Source organism: Perissodus microlepis, chromosome 23 (assembly GCF_051167445.1).
Source record: "Perissodus microlepis isolate ML-2025 ecotype Zambia chromosome 23, ASM5116744v1, whole genome shotgun sequence".
Classification (NCBI taxonomy): domain Eukaryota; kingdom Metazoa; phylum Chordata; class Actinopteri; order Cichliformes; family Cichlidae; genus Perissodus; species Perissodus microlepis.
This window is the reverse complement of record NC_140482.1, coordinates 22,403,608-22,422,414: the sequence shown is the minus strand read 5'-3', so window position 1 is coordinate 22,422,414 and position 18,807 is coordinate 22,403,608. Positions and strand designations below refer to the sequence as shown.

The 18,807-nt window shown below is 40.8% G+C and overlaps 2 protein-coding genes across 2 annotated transcripts; both read left to right on the top strand.

Moving 5' to 3' along the window:
• Positions 1-9,133: 9,133 nt before the first annotated feature.
• Positions 9,134-10,976, top strand: LOC146361410 (C-type mannose receptor 2-like). Its single transcript, XM_084922514.1, has one exon. The coding sequence runs from the start codon at positions 9,134-9,136 to the stop codon at positions 9,872-9,874; it is 741 nt and encodes a 246-aa protein (XP_084778640.1). The 3' UTR covers positions 9,875-10,976.
• Positions 10,977-17,990: 7,014 nt separating this feature from the next.
• LOC146361409 (snaclec rhodocetin subunit delta-like) lies at positions 17,991-18,594 on the top strand. The gene is given in 2 exon segments (XM_084922350.1): positions 17,991-18,055; positions 18,057-18,594. Coding segments are annotated over 2 exon segments (603 nt in total).
• The last annotated feature ends 213 nt before the right edge of the window (positions 18,595-18,807 follow it).

The following is an 18,807-nucleotide window of genomic DNA, read 5'->3' as shown; positions in this document are numbered from 1 at the left end:
GCTAGTTTACTTTGCAAAGTTCATTTGAAATACACTCTGACTACTGTGGTTAGTGCTGTTTGATTATCTCTCTCGTTTGTTTATTTGTATTTTACATCTTGAATCTTGTAATTGTCTCATTTATCTCTTGTGTATTTCATTTGCAATTACTTTAAGCAAACTATGTTGTAATATTTTGTTGTGTAAACAAAATACATTTAGAAACAATGTGGATGTTAATTCAAAATAAATAAAAACTAATAATAAAAGTAGTTCAAAATAATCTCTTGATTTTGTTCATAATTTTATTTATTTATTCTAGTTTTTCTTGCACACATTTAAAAGAAAAATACAAACATTTATATTCAAACCAAAAGTCTTGTTTCCCTTTTTATAGTGATTGAAGATATATGCAGTATGACAATTCACCCATCAAGAAAAACAGGATCAGAGATGGCATAGGCAGAAACTAATGAAACTTAGCTGAAACCTGAATCCATAGGGAGACAGAGAAAGAGAGACACAGACAAGCCAGCAAAAAGCAGGAGAAAACACAAGGCTTATATACTCACAGGAGCAAAGGAGACAAGGAAGCAAAGCAAAATACACTAACATGAGACACAGACCTTCAAAGTAGAACTTTTGAAAGGAAAATGCATTTGTGGGTTGCACTCATGAAAAACCTGCCAATTCTTCTCTGCCAGTGCCAAACAGCTTATTCTGCTGTTGACTCTTGTTTTGAGCTTCTGGTACTCCAGGTGCTAACAATCAGATACTTGACTGGTGCCTACTTTGCAGCAACTGTGAGCATTGATCCTGCTGCAGTGGTCAGTTGGTTTCTTCTCTAATTATGCCATGTTTGACTGATTAGGATAGGACCTATGCCATAGGGTGACTTCAAGCATATGTTCCATAAAAACAAATGCAACATTATTTGTAGTGAGCCCTGGTGCCATCTCCAAATTTGCATCATCCAAAGAGAGATTGTTTATCAGAGATTACCTCTGGAATTGGTGAGCTAGCAGGTGGATTTCCCTGCCTTCATTCCTAAACTCAACTTCACTGAACACTTGTTCAGTCCAGTCTTGCTTCTTTCATTTTTATGTGTATATAACAGATCTACTGTTATCTTATTACAGCAGCTGGCTTCCTTGATCGCCTGCACATGATTATTTTTTTAACTGTTGCATGCTCTTAATTTATATCCAGAGACAGGAGTTATCGTTACTGTACTGAGATACCATTTAGTATTTAGTTATTCATTGTAACCTAATCACTTTGTATGCCCCTACTGACAAGAGCCCCACATAATTTTGTATTATGACCAACATTTGGCAAATCAAATGAAACCATTTTCATCTTTCTGTTGACAGATAGACTAATGATTTTCCAGAATTTTAATCCTGCAACCCGGATAAAGATAGGAGGACGGCAGTTGTTGTAAATCCATTCAATTTTTTACTTTAACCAGACTCTAGACTTTGTTGAACATTATGTAATATGAAGACAACATGTAGTATTTAAGAGTAGTAGTGGGGTAAAGGTTATTGAATAGGATTGGAATAAAATGACAAAATTGTGAAGGATTAAAATATTCCAAGAGCTCAACTTACTTAATCTAAATACGTTTAAATCACGTTTCATGAACACAGCCTCGATGTCAGGAGGGATCCTTAGTTTATTGTTTATGAAACACCATACAATCCTGGTTGGTATGGACTGTAGCTAATCCACCAGACCACCAATGTCTTCACCGTCATCACAAAGCAATTCCTACATGGCCGCTTCTGGTGAGGTACGTAACATACTGGGTAAATGATGGTAACATTGGGTCCAGAGAGGCATGATTAAAGTCACCAGAAACAAGGAAGAGGGGGATGAGGATGCTGTGTCTGGATTTTACTAGTCACAGAGTGGAGAACATAACAGACTGTGCCAGGTAGCAGTTCCGTGTCTATGCTTCAGACTTGCTTTGTAAATGTGACGAGCCCACTGTTACAACATCTCTTAGCTATCATGCACAATTTATATTTTTGGATTTATAGTTTGAGGTTTGAGGCAAGCATGAATACGAACGGACATAAATACTATCTGAAAATGTATTGAAGACGTTTCTAGATTTGCAATGTAATTCTACCCAAATAAGCAGAAGATAAGATGAAGAAAACAGACTTGTGAAGAATGAAAGTAAGAATGGTGAAGGGAAAATAAAACTGCAATTGAGAAAAAATTGTAAAAAATATAAATTGTATCCCTCTCACACACCATATAAAGACATATTTTTCATATTTTCATATTTCATACCCTTCAATTTGTTCTCTTGACCTCTGCACTTTGTTTGTTTTGTTTGATTTGTACCCAGCTACACCAATTAAAAATGGTGTTTACCTTGTCATGATAAACTTTGGATTTTTGTCAGCTCGTGCATATTTTTTTCAAATTCTTTTTATATCTTGTGGGATTAGGTTCAACCTCATCACAACCTTAGCCGAAGACTTTACACATTTAACTTAGACTTTACCTTAATGTGTTTAATGTAAATAAATCTGTAATAATTTCATAAGTGCAAAGCATCAACCACAAACACAACTGTATGCAACTCTGTGAAATGGAGGGCACCAGAAACAAAAACTAAAAGCCATGTGCTGCTCAGTCATGAAATAACAAACTAATGTGCTGCACTGGACTTTAAAAGCATCAAAACTACTTTACTTGAATAACAGTTTTGATGCTTTTAACTACAACTGCAATTAAGTTCCTTCAAGGATGTCAAAATAATGCAAATTGTGTTTAAAGAGTTTCAAATATCATTAAGAAATCCTGCATGAAATGCATCTAAGAATATTTGATGTTTACAAGCTGCGAAGATCACTCTACTGACAAAGATTCAACTTCCAATGCAAAGGACTTCAGATGCAAACAAGAAGTCTTGGAAATGTCTGGAGGAAGAACTATGACGTTTTTTATGATATGAGGTTTACACAAAACTACACAATAAGGGCAGTGCAAGCCATGCCAAAATACAAAAATGAACAAATGCCATGTGGCAGTAAGGTGTGGTATGGTCATGGGTAAGCTGCAGAGAGAGGAGGGCTTGAGGGTACAGTGGAAAGTACCAGGAGAGGCTGGCTGGTGTGAATGTTATAATTCTGCTTCTCCTATTTATGTAATAGTGTGCTGGGATCAGGGAGAAGCAGTACGGTGAGCAGCTGTTACAATGGGAACAGCTACAAAGTCACAGCATACAGTGAAAAATATTGAAAGATAGTCTGTCTGTGTTGGGACGCTCCAGCGGCCTGTCATGCTATATGCTAATTCAAGGTATTAACAGGCAGAGTAGCAGTAGGAGAATTAAAGAAAGAATTAGGAATAAAAAGTCAAAAAAAAACAACAAAACAAAGTAAAACACATTCTTATCCCTCTCATACAATTTAAGAATTTTTTTTCAGTCATCGTTGCTGTGTCCACACATACTATTGCATTTGTTCTGTAGATGTATTTACCAGAAGCGCTAGAGGGCGCTAGTGAGTATGTTGTTCTGGTTGTGGTTTTTGAAGAAGAAAAAGAAAAATAAAGAAAGGAGTTATCTCCGGTAATCCTCTGTTCCTACCTGCGTGTGTGTGTAATGCCTGCTGAACTAACACCACGCAACAAGTGGCGACGAGAGTAGTGGTGATTAAGTTATGGCTCTGCTCTCTTTGCAACCCCCGGCTGTGTTCCTGGATTGTCCGGGCGAACCGAAAATACCATTTGCTGCGTGGAAAAAGTTGTTCGATAACTACTTGCTGGCGATCAGGGGTAATGACTTTGCTACGGAGAGGAAGAGGGCCCTGCTCATACACTGCTTAGGAACGGAGGGACAACGAATCTACAGCGCCTTACCACTCGCTACGGATGATTACGAGGGATCCGTAACGGCTTTGGAAACGTACTTTCATCCTAAAGTCAATGTTGTCGCCGAGAGATACCGTTTCAGGCAACGAGCCCAAGCTGTCGGTGAGTCTACAGATCACTACGTTGCAGCACTGCGTGAGCTCGTGAAACAATGTAAGTTCGGGGCTATGGAGAATGAAATGTTGCGGGATCAACTTGTAGAGAAGACAAATAATGCTCGTATACGTGAAAGACTGCTAATGGAGGAGGATTTGACGCTCGATCGAGCTTTGGAAATTGCTAGGCGTACAGAGGCTGCAATAGCTGATGCAAAGGCCATTGCTGTTGGTGAAACAAAGCCTGTTGCCGCTGTTCAAGTACAAAAGAAGATGCGCAAGCCAAAATACAGAGCAGTTAAAAAAAACGGATACAGCTCCGACGTGCTACCGTTGTGGTTCAGCTGATCACAAAGCCAATGATAAATCCTGCCCCGCAAAAGACTGCAAATGTAATACGTGTGGGAAAATCGAGAGTGTGTAAATCTTCTCATAAGCCTGTTAATGAAGTGACTGTGCCTGAAATGTGTGTTTTAACTGTTGACAATTGTTTCAGTGGTGATCCGGCTAAACTGATGTGCACTGTTACTGTCACTGTACCAAATACTGCACAGGCATGTACTGTTAAGCTACTAGTAGACACAGGGTCTGGTGTTTCCATACTGCCTGAACATGTTTACAGCACAAATTTTGCCTCAGTTAAGTTAAGTAATCCAGCTGTTCAGCTTATTACATATTCAAAAGAGAAACTGGATGTATTAGGGTGTCTTAGAGCTGACATTACTTACAATGGCAAGAGTGCCTCCACAGATCTCTACATTGTGAGAACAGGAACACCCATACTGGGAATGGACTTGGTGACTGCCCTCCAGCTACACATAAAAGGGGGACAATTAGTTCTTGACAGTCCCAAGGTCTGTGCTACACTTCAGCAAACCTCTGCTCTGCCCACTCAATGTAAACAGGAATGTGAGTCTCCAGTTGCATTCGGATGTGCAAAGGACTTCGTACATAAAGTGAAGGTGCGACCTGAAGTGAAGCCAATACAGCAGAAACTTCGACGCTTACCCCTGTCAGTCCGTGATGCTGTTTCCGCAGAACTCAAGAACCTTGAGGAACATGGCATCATAGAGAAAATCGATGCATCTGAATGGGTCTCCCCGATTGTAGTCACTAGAAGGAAGACTGGTGGCATACGCATGTGCGTTGATTTGATTTGAACCTAACAAAGCGGTGGTCGTTGACAGTCATCCCTTGCCACTGATAGAGGACATACTGTCTGAGCTGCGTGGGGCTGTCATGTTCTCCACCCTGGATCTTAAATCCGCCTACCATCAGCTGAAACTACATGAAGAGAGTAGAGGGCTCACTGCTTTCATTACACATGAAGGACTGTACCAGTACTGCAGAGTTCCCTATGGGTTGAGTTCAGCACCTGCAGTCTTCCAAAAGATGATGACACAAATCCTACGTGGCCAGAAAGGGGTGCAATGCTATCTTGATGATGTCATCATATACGGAACTTCAGAAGCTGAACATGAGGCCAACCTGCGTGCTGTGTTACACAGAATCAACAATGCAGGACTGAAACTCAATGTTGACAAATGTCAACTCCGTCAAACTACTCTGAGCTTTTTGGGTCAAAAGATCGGTCCAGAAGGTCTGCTGCCAGATGACTCCCATGTCACTGCTATCCTGCATGCTCCGCCCCCTACTGATCCTGCAACCCTGCGCTCATTTCTTGGCTTGAGTGCATGGTACAGCAAGTTTGTGCCAAATTACGCGACTGTTGTTGAACCTATGAGAGCTCTTCTGTGTAAGGACTGTTCATTCCACTGGAACGAAGCAGCTCAAGCAGCGTTTGATCAAGTCAAGCGGTTAATCGTGCACAGCCCTGCCCTGGTGATGTTCGACCCCAGTAAGCCAACCATAGTCTCGACAGATGCCTCAGACTACGGTGTAGGTGCTGTTTTGACTCAACTTGACGGTAATGATGCAGAACATACTGTTGCATTTGCATCTCGCAGCTTGTCTGATGCAGAGAGGAAATACTCAATCGTTGAGAAGGAAGCTCTAGCTTGCGTCTGGGCTGCTGAAAAATGGCGCACATGGCTCTGGGGCAGAAAATTCCTCCTACGAACAGATCACCAAGCACTTACAACACTGCTGACTACTAAGGGCAATAACAGAGCTGGTCTACGCATAGCCAGATGGTCAGCTCGCCTGTTGGAGTTTGACTATGAAGTGGAATATAGAACTGGGTCATTGAACCATGTTGCTGATTGTCTTTCTAGGCTCCCACTTTCCGAGACAGACATGGCATGTGCAGAGGATGTGGAGTAAGTTGCAGCCATCCTCACTGATTTGAGTGCTGTGTCTGAGGATGACTTCCAGTCAGAGTGCAAAGCCTGTCCAGTGTTCACAAAACTCCGTGTGCAGATACAGAAAGGCTGGCCTGCAAGGAAGACGTCACTGGAACCTGACTTACAGCCGTACATCCCAATCCGCCATGAACTCACGGCCTTGAACGAGTGCATTGTCAGAGGTACACATCGATTGCTAGTGCCTGAGTCGTTGCAGAAAAAACTCACTGATATAGCCCATGAAACTCACCAAGGCATTGTACGTACCAAACAACGCCTGAGGGAATTGTACTGGTGGCCCAAAACGGATTGTTACACAGAGACACTGATAAAGAACTGTGCAATGTGCAGACAGAATGATAAGTCCACTGTCACCCATGATGCTCCACTTCAACCCATTCCTTTACCAGCTGCTGCTTGGGAAAAGGTGTCTGTGGACATCATAGGCCCTTTTGAAATAGCCCCTTCTGACTGTAGATTTGCCATCACATTGGTAGACTACTTTAGTAAGTGGCCTGAAGTAGCTTTTGCTTCCCGAGCTGATGCAGCTACTATCATTCAGTTCCTTTCTGTAGTTTTCTCTCGTGAAGGGAATCCAAAGACATTGATAAGTGACAATGGCTCTCAATTTCTCTCTGCTGAGTTCGCTGACTTCCTTAAAAGCAGGGGAATCCAACACCTGAGATCCTCAGTGTATTACCCAAGAGCTAATGGGGAAGTTGAGAGATTCAATAGATGCGTTAAAGACTGCCTACAGACTGCCTCGATTCAAGGACAACCCTGGAAATTGTTCCTGAGAACTTACCTGATGGACTACAGAGCAACCCCTCATTCAACAACTGGAGTTTCCCCTTCAGAACTGCTCCATGGACGACGAATGAGAACAAAGTTACAGGTAATGGATATGCCTGTTCCTCAGACAGAGAGGCATACCATGTGCTAAAGAGTTAAGAATAAGCAAATGAAAATGAAAGAATACACTGATGCTCGCAGACACGCCAAACCATCCAACTTTCAGCCTGGTGACAAGGTACGGGTTAGGAAGCCGTGGAAGGTAAAGAAAGGTGAGTTAAAGTTTTCCAAACCAAGGACTGTCATGACAAGGAAAGGACCAAACACTTATTTGCTGGATGATGGACGGACCTGGAACGCCTCACACTTATCGGCTCTGTCAGAGCTGAACACAGGTACTGATTCTGACACAGGAATGGACTGTCATAAACCAGGAACTGATCTAGCATCTAACTCTGAGTCTGATAGTAGGCTTAGGCCCACCAGGATGAGGAACCCACCTTGCTGGACCCAAGACTTTGTCATGGGAAAGTGAATGTTACTGAGTAATGTGAAATATGTTAAACGTGTATTAGGTGACATACATCAGAATGATGAAGTCAGGTTCACATAAGAAATCCTTGTTCAAAGGGGGAGATGTTGTGTCCACACATACTATTGCATTTGTTCTGTAGATGTATTTACCAGAAGTGCTAGAGGGCGCTAGTGAGTATGTTGTTCTGGTTGTGGTTTTTGAAGAAGAAAAATAAAAATAAAGAAAGGAGTTATCTCCGGTAATCCTCTGTTCCTACCTGCGTGTGTGTGTAATGCCTGCTGAACTAACACCACACAACAATCGTACAATTTCTCTTCTAAACCTTTTCATTTGTTTTTCAAGTAGGATGACGTGATAATATGAGAAATGACTTCGACTTCACTTCAGTTTTGCCTTTTGCAAATTAAAAATTTGTTTACCTTGTTCAAACAACCTTGGTCTTTCTTTCAGCTTATGTAAAGGTTCAAAGCGTTTTAAATCTGGCATCCATTAAAAAAACAAATAAATAACCCCCTGTGAACCTCATATTTGTGATTAGGCCCAATTAATGTTAAATAAACTAAATAAATTGACCTACAATCCTTTTCTTCAACCTTAACATTTAGCTGCCTCACATTCAACTGCCTTATATCTTTCTATCACTAACCGATTATTTTTTTTGAAGCTCCACATGAAACAAAATATGCTACAGGAGGCAGATTTAGGACTCGCTATGCAGTACTCTGAAGACAAGTGGTGAACTCAAATGACAGCTTTATTGCTGAAGCTCATGTAAAAATACAAGCAAAGCTAAGACACAGCCAGAGATGCAAAACTGAGGGATTAAAGAAAAAACAAGGAACATACAGTGTGAGAGAGCAGGGCAAGGAACAGAAGGAAACTGAGTGTTTGAATGTTTATATGGGGTAATTAGGACGAAAGGACACTGCAAGAAGAAGCCAAACTGAACACAAAATACATGAGATGATGCAAAATAACACAAGAAGTGACAAAACATAACAACTACTCAGAGGGAAACTTAACTGGACACAGCAAACACAGGAGGAGGCTGAGGAAAGCAGGAAGAGAAAAAAACTAAAAACCCAAAGCAGAATACAAATATAAAACAGAAAGTAACTGAAGCTCAATGACTAAATAATAACAAAGAAATCCAAAAATTATCCAAAACATAATTTTAAAGAACCACTGGATATTAATACAAAAACTCTGGACTGAAAACAAAAGAGAATAAACTCAAAGCACTGGCTCAATGACTCGGGAGCCATCATAGGACATTTGAGCTGAAGATTTCATCCAACTTTTATTGCACTGTTTAGTTTATGGTGATTAATAAATTGATAAATCAGCTACTTGAAGAAGTACATGTGAGCAGTAGGTGCGTGTCCCTGCTGCTGAGAACAAACGAGTTCTCAGAATAAAAGGGCCATCCTTATATGCAAATATTTTTGAATGGCAAAGTTGACAAATCCAGCATATATCTTACAAACGTCTTTGGATCCTCATTGCTATGAAAGATTCTTCTAAAGAAGACAACAATGGATCAACTCTTCACCTTCATCCTGCTCTTGCTGAATTTGTCTGGAACGTTTACCAAGTACATTTATGTTGACCAGAAAATGGATTGGCTTAAAGCTCAGAGTTACTGTCGGCAGAACTACACAGACCTGGCCCCTGTAAGTACTGAGAAGGATGTCAACAAACTAAAGCAGCTCTCCAGATATGTCACTCACCATATCTGGATAGGACTGGTGAGAAATTTGCCAGGTAATGGGAACTGGAGATGGTCAGGAGGTGAAGTGGTGTCCAGGAATTTCTGGGCAGAACATCAACCTGACAACTGTCAGGGTAATGAAGATCGTGGCTGTATGTGGGAAAGCAAGTGGTACGATGCAACCCTATTGTATCAAACAACCTTCTTCTGCTACAGTGCAGAAGTGGTGATGGAGGAAAAGACTTGGGAGGAAGCCTTGGAGTACTGCAGAGAGCACTACAAGGGCCTGGCCAGTGTGGCATCTGAGACCGAGAAGCTGCTGATCCAGAAAGAGCTGAGCAAACTTAACACCACTGAAATCGTCTGGATTGGCTTGCGTTTCCTGCCTGGGGACTGGCTCTGGGTGGATGGGCAGGAGATGGACTACAAGGCCTGGGGTCAAGGGGGAAAACCAATGTGTCCACAACCCAAGATGAAGTGTGGAGCCCTACAGGTGACAGGAGCCAATAAGGGTACTTGGGAGGCTCGTGACTGTGAGGAGAGACTACATTTTGTTTGCTACTGAAGTAGTTTACTTTGCAAACTTCATTTGAATTAGCCTTTATTTACCTATGGTTAGCACAAATCTGTGTTTTATATGTTTTATTTATTTGTATTTTCCCTCTTGATGTCTAATTTACGTTTCGTTTCATTTCGATCGTGTGAGCATGACAAAGTCACCTTTCCATCATATTATAAATACTGTTTCATCATTTCTTTTTCCAAAATCCAAAATCGGTTTAGTGTCACAATTTCAATTGATTTGATTGATTTTTTTTTGATCACCTGATCTTGGCTACTGCTGCTCTGAGGTTTACTGCTGTTTGTGGAGTTACACAACTGAAGGTAACAAAATGTAAGCAGATGTTTCATGAGTTGTCCTGTTCCATCCTCTACACTGACAGTACACTCTTTATGCTGTCTTTTTACTAGATAGTATGGAGGTGGAATTCAGTCAATGAATCTAAGCATCATCAGCTTAATTTCAAATTCATCTCTGCTATACTTAATGTAACTTACACAGCTACATATTATTAATAACATTTCCAGCAACATTCCAATCTCCAATCTTTAAGCAACAAATATCTTAGATGCAATGTATTATGTTATTACAAAAGTCACCTGGTTGTAATTACTAAATTGATTTACTTTTTCTTACTAATCCCAAAAAGTTGATTCTGTTCATCTGGACGTAGCGTTTTCAGTGGGAGAAACGTTTCGTCACTCATCCAAGTGACAGAAAAGGTTTCCCCAACTCTATAAACAGCAGGTTTGCATAATGACTGGAACTAACACCACTGAAGAAAAATGGGCTGTGAGGTCAGTTTTTTGGTCATTAAAATGCAAATTGTCATGACCATTGATCAATATATGATATATGTAAATGTTTAAATACAGAATACCTGTTTAAAGATGCCCCAAACACATTTACTGTGTAAGAGTATTTTTGTCTAATATCATATTTATAAATTTATTTACAGTTGATTATTTGCATGCCTCAATAGAGAAGCAAAAATGTTTATAATTAATTCATCACCCACAGCCCCCTGTGATCTATCCATCTGTGTGACTGATAGATATGATAGACATGACATACATTTGATGTTTACACAAAAATAAATAAAATATTCAACAAGCTGTAGACTTTTCTTATTATCGGGGTGAACCTGGCTCAAGAGTTGGCAGTTTGTCTTGTAATCCGGTTTGAGCCCCGGCTCAGACAGTCTCGGTCGTTGTGTCCTTGGGCAAGACACTTCACCCGTTGCCTACTGGTGGTGGTCAGAGGGCCCGGTGGCGCCAGTGTCCAGCAGCCACGCCTCTGTCAGTGCACCCTGGGCAGCTGTGGCTACAATGTAGCTTGCCATGACCGGTGTGTGAATGAGTGAGAGAGAAACCTCTGGCAGAACCAGGCTCAGTGAGGGATGGCCATCTGCCTCAAACCGGTCTTGGGGTTTTTAAAATGATTCACTGAATGTGAAATAAATTGCCTTGTTTGAATTGTTTGTTGTTAGGCAATTTAAAGGCTCACTTTGATGTCAACTAATACACTTACATGGTCCAAATAATTTGAAATAAATATTTACAGGCATTCCTGATGGATTCATTTGTTTTGTCTGTGTGTGACCCCTACAGCTTGACCCACAGAGGAAAAGAAGCTTCTGATGAAAGTTTGACTTTCCAATATAGTGATGGCATACTCTTTGAAGACCTTAATAATGAGCTATTAAACGTATCTGTGGTCTAATGTCAGTATGACATCTGGGTCTTTCCATTTCTCAATGAGAGACTTGTACACCATATTAGTGAGAATTTACCATTTTCAGCAGGGATTTGAATTTTTTTTAATTCTAGGCCAGATTTTCCTGAACAGCCGCTTGGCGATGGCATCGGCTTTTTCAGAAGAGCAGGATGAGTCAGCATTTTGAATGACATGCTTCACCAAGTTCTCGATACAGATTTCCACAGAAGACCTGTTTTTTTTAACCTTTTCAGCCGCACTCAGGGCTGGATTCTGCATCGACTCGATCAAGTGCTTTTTAATTATATGGATCTGTTTCCCGGTACTGGGTCCCCGTCATTCAGTAACATTAGTAAATGTTTTTATTTACAAAATGTTTTGCTATGGAGCTCTTGGTAAATGGCCTCATCAATCCTGTTTAATTTATTTTTCATCTATATGCAGGTCTTTGATCCTGACGTCAGACAACATGTTGTCAAAGAGTAACTTGTGGAGTGGAACAGGTGGTTTGTAGTGGGACTTTTCTGCAGCATGTGAGAGCACAGCATGAATAAGTGTGCTCGCACACTCCTTTTCATCAGCCTCAAAAGAATTGCCACTAACACCAGATGGTGATTTTTTTCCCCCAGTATTTGAAATATATTAGCTCAAACTCTTGCAAAAGTGTTTTGGAAATCTTTTTAGTATCTGGTAGTTGGTCTCCATCATCTTCAGTTGTTCTGCACCATGTGAATAACCTTGTTAGTAGGTTTCGCTTCTTTTGGAAGAGGTGATCTTTGAATATAGGAATGACCACTTCTTGTTGCGGCTGAGCTACGGCTAGTGCAATGATCACAAGATTAGGTAGAATATCAGCAGCTTTATAATGCCTTTAAAAGATGCTGCAGTAGCTGGAGTTTGTAAGGGTGCCATTTGTGAGTAGCTAATATCTGCCGAAGGGATGTTCGACTAATGCCACTCTCCAGTGACATGGGGCGAGTGCTACGCTGTGGGCTCTTGCTGAATGAAGCTAGGACAGCCACTGATGTTTCTTCATTAGTGACAGTTTTCTTGCTTCCACATTTTGGCAAATCCAACACTGAACCAGTTTCATGAAACTTAGCAAGCAGTTTGCTGACTGTAGCATGGGAGATGGGTGGTCTTGTAGTAGGGGTGGGTTTTGATAATCGATTTATCGATTACAATCGATTCTGGCTTGGATAACGTGATATTGATTCATTAAAATCCTGAATCGATTTTTTTTATATAAATTTGTTTTGCCTTAAAAACCAGAATCTCAGCTGAAACCTCAGAAAATTTTGACAACCACCAAACAGCTCTCAGTAAATGAGAGCAGGTACACGGATTCTGCTCAAACACGTAAACACACAGCGTGGACCCGCGGATCAGAATCAGTGAGATGTCGCCTTTCTCACCCAAAAGCACGGACACGGTCGGGGCTGAAAGCCGACAGCTCACTGGCAGGTCGGCAGGTCCGCGCTTTGTGTTTATGTATTTTTGCGCTGATTCTAAAGCTGTTAGTTTTATCTCTCTCCAAACAACATTGACCGAACCAGCAGCAAAAGAAGATCCAAACTGCGCTTCACATAAACATCGTCATGAATTCCCTCTGACTTTTGCTGTTTTGCTTCCACCACAATAAAATCACACTTCATGCACAGCTCACTCTCTCTTTCTCAGTGTACTTCAAGAACAGTTTCCCATCTAAAAATCTGTTTTCTGCATTATTCGCTTGCTTGTTACGCACAAGTGATGTGTGATACCACTGATTTCCTTTCCGATCCGATACCAAGTAATATTCAGGGTGGTATCGACCCGATACCGACACTTTGTACAAAAACTTATTTTATTTATTGTATCTCAAATTATAGCGTCATAATGATTACAGGACATCAGATTACTTGTTCTTATCACTTAATAATGCAGAGTTCATCATATAGAAATAAAAAACCTGAAGTTGTGTGCTATTTGAACACCTTGCCTGCCAGCAGCACTAAAGGACTCCGTGAGAGACGTCTGTCTCGCCCTAGCAGCACCTGTCCCTCTCCTCCTCTTCAGTTCGCCTCAACATACGCTCGTCATATTCTGTGATATGATTTACTCTGAGGTGTTTGACAAGGTTAGTGATGTTGCCACAACCATACATGCCAACCCTCCCGATTTTTCTGGGAGAATCCCGAATTTCAGTGCCCCTTCCGAAAATCTCCCGGAGCCACCATTCTCCCGAATTTTTCCAGATTTTCCACCGGGACAACAAAATTAAAAAACCATATCGCAGAATTCATAGTGGGCCCAGCCAATTCCAGTTTCCAACAATGGCGCAGTGACTTAGTTTTAATATTACTGTTATTTCTCTTTCTGGGTCGCAAAAAAACTTTTAACATATTTTCAGGTGAGATGTAGCTGTGTAAACTTCAAATATCTGAGCCGATCGACACATCATTTACAAACCCCCGCGGTCTTTCACTACTCGGGTTAAACATGATATATAAGTCAATTTGATAACTCAAAAATGTTATTTGTTTGGCTTTTTCAGTGTTTTATTTGTTTGTGAGTAAATCGGTTTGGCTGAGATTAAAGTTATTAGATTATATTAAATTAAATTTAACTGTATTAATCCCTCGGGAGGGTTCCTCCGGGGTTTTCACACAGCTGAATAAACGTCGAACAGAAAATGATTAAAAAGAAGAGTTTACGCCAGCGCCCAGTTATATTTTAGATAGCAAGGAGCAGACGGCAGAGTTTCACTCCACCGAGGGAGCTCGTGACGTACTACCCGGCTTTCCGGGTCCTCAGGTGGAAGCAGCCTCTGAATTTGGACACCCCCGCTGTTTCCGGGCCGGCCAATAATAACGGGGACATTTAACGTATTTTATCCGATAAATAAACCCTGTAAAATGTATTCTCCCCCCCCCCCCAACAGACCTTTTGAATGTCTCCCTAGTATGCCCACAACACCTCACTCTTGGAGCACTTTTTTGCCACATGTATCGCAAATCACGTCTCAGCTGTTTGTGGAGGTAAAATACGTTCACACAATTACGCTCAGCCATTGTTGTGAGTGCGCACGCCAAGGCACGTATTTCGCACATGACTATGAAAGGCGGAAGAGGAAGTAGTTACTTTGAATGTAGACAATCCGAATATATATGTTATAGTTTCTTTCCACTGTGTTCCTGTTAATGATAAACTACAAATTTGCTCTAAAGTACTAAAATATCGATATTTTAATGTGAGAATCGATTCTAGAACATAAATGATTGGTATTGGAGGAATCAATATTTCAGGATCGATCCGCACATCACAATTACGCACAAGTCTACCGTTGTTTACAGCGCTGTCGGCCGCTGTTTTTTTTTCCTTTTACTTCTGAAAAGAAAACCTAATTTCTGCCATTCAATAGGCTACTGAACAAATTTAACATTTTTAAAATTATGCAAAACGCTTAGCCGTGTCTCTAATAAAACCGCTGTAAATTCAGAAGTAATGTTCATATGTTGATTAATGGTTTTCTTTCATTTTTGATGTACTGCAGAATATTTTTATAAAATCCCAGGCCAGGAAAATCACCTTCATGTTTTTCTGTGTTTTATCTTCAGCTACTTTGACACAAAGGCATCTGGTGTGATGCTTACACCTTTGATAAAGTCTTGCGAGGTTCAGCTTCCTTTTTATAGATACAAAAAGATGTAAATTTACTGATCTGAATTTTAATATTTCTGACTGTCGGAGGCAAAATTTCCCAGATTCAAATCGAATTGAACTGAATCCAATCGAATCGTGGATCGAATCGATTCAGAACCTTGTGAATTGGAATCGAATCGATTCTAGAAATCAGTGACAATACCCTGCCCTATCTCGTAGGGTGTCTTGCATTGAAATCTGCTGCAATGACCCGGTTACTACGTTCACCAGATATCAACACGATTTCGATCTGCTCCTCACGTGTTAACCTCTTCGACATGTCAGTGGCTGTGAACAAAGAGAAACTTGTAAATAACTCATGAAAGAATAAAGTTACGTTGAAAGCAAGCACACCATTGTTTTTCTTGTGACATTACCAATAAGTTTGACGTGTCACATGGCCCTCTTCCTATAGAGATTGAAAATGTGACGTCATTCAGAGGCAAAACCGCAAAGGATTCTGGGAACGGGTGGCAAGCGGTACTAGAGCACTGCAGGCTTTCACATGAAAACAGTCACACAGCAATAAAAAGAAACACAAAAAATGGCAAGAAGCTGTTGTATTATTAACTGCAATAGCCGGTCGCATGACAGCCACGGGAAGCAGACGGGTAAAGAGATCAGTTGTTATTGGATTACGTCGTGGAAGAGAAATTGTTTAAGCCACGTTTCTGAAGTAACAAAGAGCCGACGGATGGCCTGGATTGCAGCAATTCGAAGACCAAATATAAAGTTTCAGAACACTCCAGCTCACATGTTAGTCTGCTCCAAACATTTCCACAAAGGTAAGTCTTCTGTTGTAGTTATTACGTAATTTATCGTAACATAATTGTTGATGTAGGTTACAAATAAGTCTTATATTGATTTGAATTGAATTCGTTGCGCTATGCTGCTTTGTTCACTGTGGCTTTGCGGGCTAATGTTTGCCAATTTTTTGATGTGTTTTATAGAAAAACCAGCCTACAAAATGCTGGAATGCGATCCACACTGGGCGCCCTCTATCAACCTGGGTCATACCGAGTTTAAAGCTGCTACCACAGCGATTGGTTAAGAGAGAGAGCGATATCAAAACAGCCACGAAAAGTCACGCATATATGTCCCCAAGTGTTGTATTGAAACAAGTGATGAATAACTGTTTTCGAATATGTTGTTTTTTTTTCATTGTTGATTTGTTTTTCACCGAAGCCGCTAACAAAGCATGATGGAATACATTTTTGCCTCTTTCTTGTAAGATTCTATAATAGAGTGAAACAATAATGCCATTTATAAATAAAGAAACATTGAATTAATTACAAAACACTCTTTTTTTCTATTAGATCTGAAAATGTTGTGTAATACTACAACCTGAAACAACAAATAGATTGCGTTGGCCTGTACAGGAGATAAAGAAAAAAAAATGTAACAACAGCGGTGAAATGGAATAGTCCAAATCAAGTAAACTGGACCTGGGCTTGTTGCAGGGATCTGAAGTTACTAAACATTTTGTGAGTGTAGGGACTCACACTTCACTCAGGATCATATAATAATAAATATGTGCGTGATGAAAGTTGGGCAGCACGCTAACGTCCTTACTCCACTCTGTATGCTCGTATGGGTCTGACCCTTTCACTCCTTTGATTTTTTTTCCTTGTACTTTTTTTTTTTGCCTTTCGTCAAGTCTGTCTTTGTACGGACCTGCCGTGTTCTCCGTTGTTTTGTACATAACTGTTTTTGGGGCAAATAAAATGAAAGTAGGGATTAAAACCGCAGAATTAATGATTACCGGTGCTGGAAATGCTAGTGTTTGATGCAGTGTCTTGATGTTGTTGCCACATGTACCCACAATGCAATGCGCGAAAGTCACGTGGTCTGTCAATCTCTATTGAAAAAACAAAAGTTGTATCCAAGATGGCCGACTTCTAATTGGCCACCATGGTCACCACCCATCTTGAGGAGTTTGCCCCCTCACATATACTAATGTGCCACAAACAGGACTTTAATATCACCAACCATTCCCATGTTATTACGGTGTATCCATATAAACGGCCCACCTGTAGTATATACACAAGGCTGTATGTAAGCGTGAACAGTGAAAAATGTGGTTGTCGCACAGTGAAATAGTCCTTGGAAACATTGCATAGTTAAAGAATATTGCACAGTTAAGTTTGTATTTTTCACAGTGGTTTATCCCCTGAGTATATTTATTAATGTAACAGCCTTGGTGTATGTGCTGTTTGGGCCTTAATTGTCCTGTACACCAATCCTAAGGTTAACAGCTGGAACAGGTGATGTGCGGGTGGGATGTGTCCTTCAGGATGCTACAGGCTTTTCTGTGGTAGCGGGATCTGTACAGGTCCTCTAGGGAGGGAAGAGCACAGCCAATGATCCTCTGTGCGCAGCCGATGATCCTCTGGAAAGAAGAGAAACCTCTTCAGAGGTTCCTTCCTGTTAAAAGAGAGTTTTTCCTCCCTACTGTCGCTAAGTGTCGTCTATTGTTGCGACTTGGCGCTGTATAAATAAAACTGAACTGAACTCAAGTAAATCGTCACTGAGTAAAAAACATTTCACACGATATTGAGCTTAATCCATCAGAGTGAAGGTGCACATATTGAAGAAGCTTTGGGAGGGGGGTTAGTCTCAGAAGGTTTACAAATGTGCATGATATGATATATCATGACATAATAAAATCTGATCATTTTGACTTACAAAAGTTGGAGGACGTGTCTTGGGAAGAAACTGGATGAAAAGCGAGCTGGATGACAAGGATGCCAACAAACTTCAGCAGCTCTCCAGCAATGTCAATCACTATAGGACTCGTGAGAAATTGCTCAAACCGAAAAGAATGGCTGTGGTCAGGAGGTGGAGTGGCATCCACGTTTTTCTGGAAACCAGGTGAACCTAATGACTTTAACGGGAATGAAGATGGTGGCTGTGTGTGGAATAAAATGTGGAATGATGAAAAACTACAGAATCAAAAAACCTTCTTCTGTTACAGTGCCGTTGTGGTGAAGGAGAAAAAGACTTGGGAGGAAGCTCTGGAGTACTGCAGGGAGCACCATGATGACCTGGCCAGTGTGGCGTCTGAGACTGAGATGCTGCTCATCCAGAAAGAGTTGAGCAAACATAACACCACTGATCACATCTGGACTGGATTGCGCTTTCTGGCTGGGGACTGGCTGTGGGTGGACGGGCAGGAGATGGACTATGAGGCCTGGGGTGAAGAAGGAAAACCATCATGTCCACATGCCAAGATAAAGTGTGGAGCCTTACAGGTGACAGGAGGGAACAAGGCTGTTTGGGACGCTCATGACTGTGAGGAGAGACTACATTTTATTTGCTACTGAGCCTATTTACTGTGCAAAATTCATTTGCATTAATCATACATTTCTGTGATTGATAAAGTTTTGAATCAAAACAGTTGTGTTATTTGTCACCTACATCTCCTTCATGTGTATTTCTTTAATTTCTATCTTGTGGGAATGGCAAAGTCAGCTTTCAATTATTTAACAAACATTGTGTTTCTTCATTTTTTGTTTCAGTGAGTAAAAAGTTTTAAA

What these genes read in the sequence shown, in the direction of transcription:
- LOC146361410 (XM_084922514.1), top strand. Translation starts at nt 9,134, where the DNA reads ATGGATCAACTCTTCACCTTCATCCTGCTCTTGCTGAATTTGTCTGGA.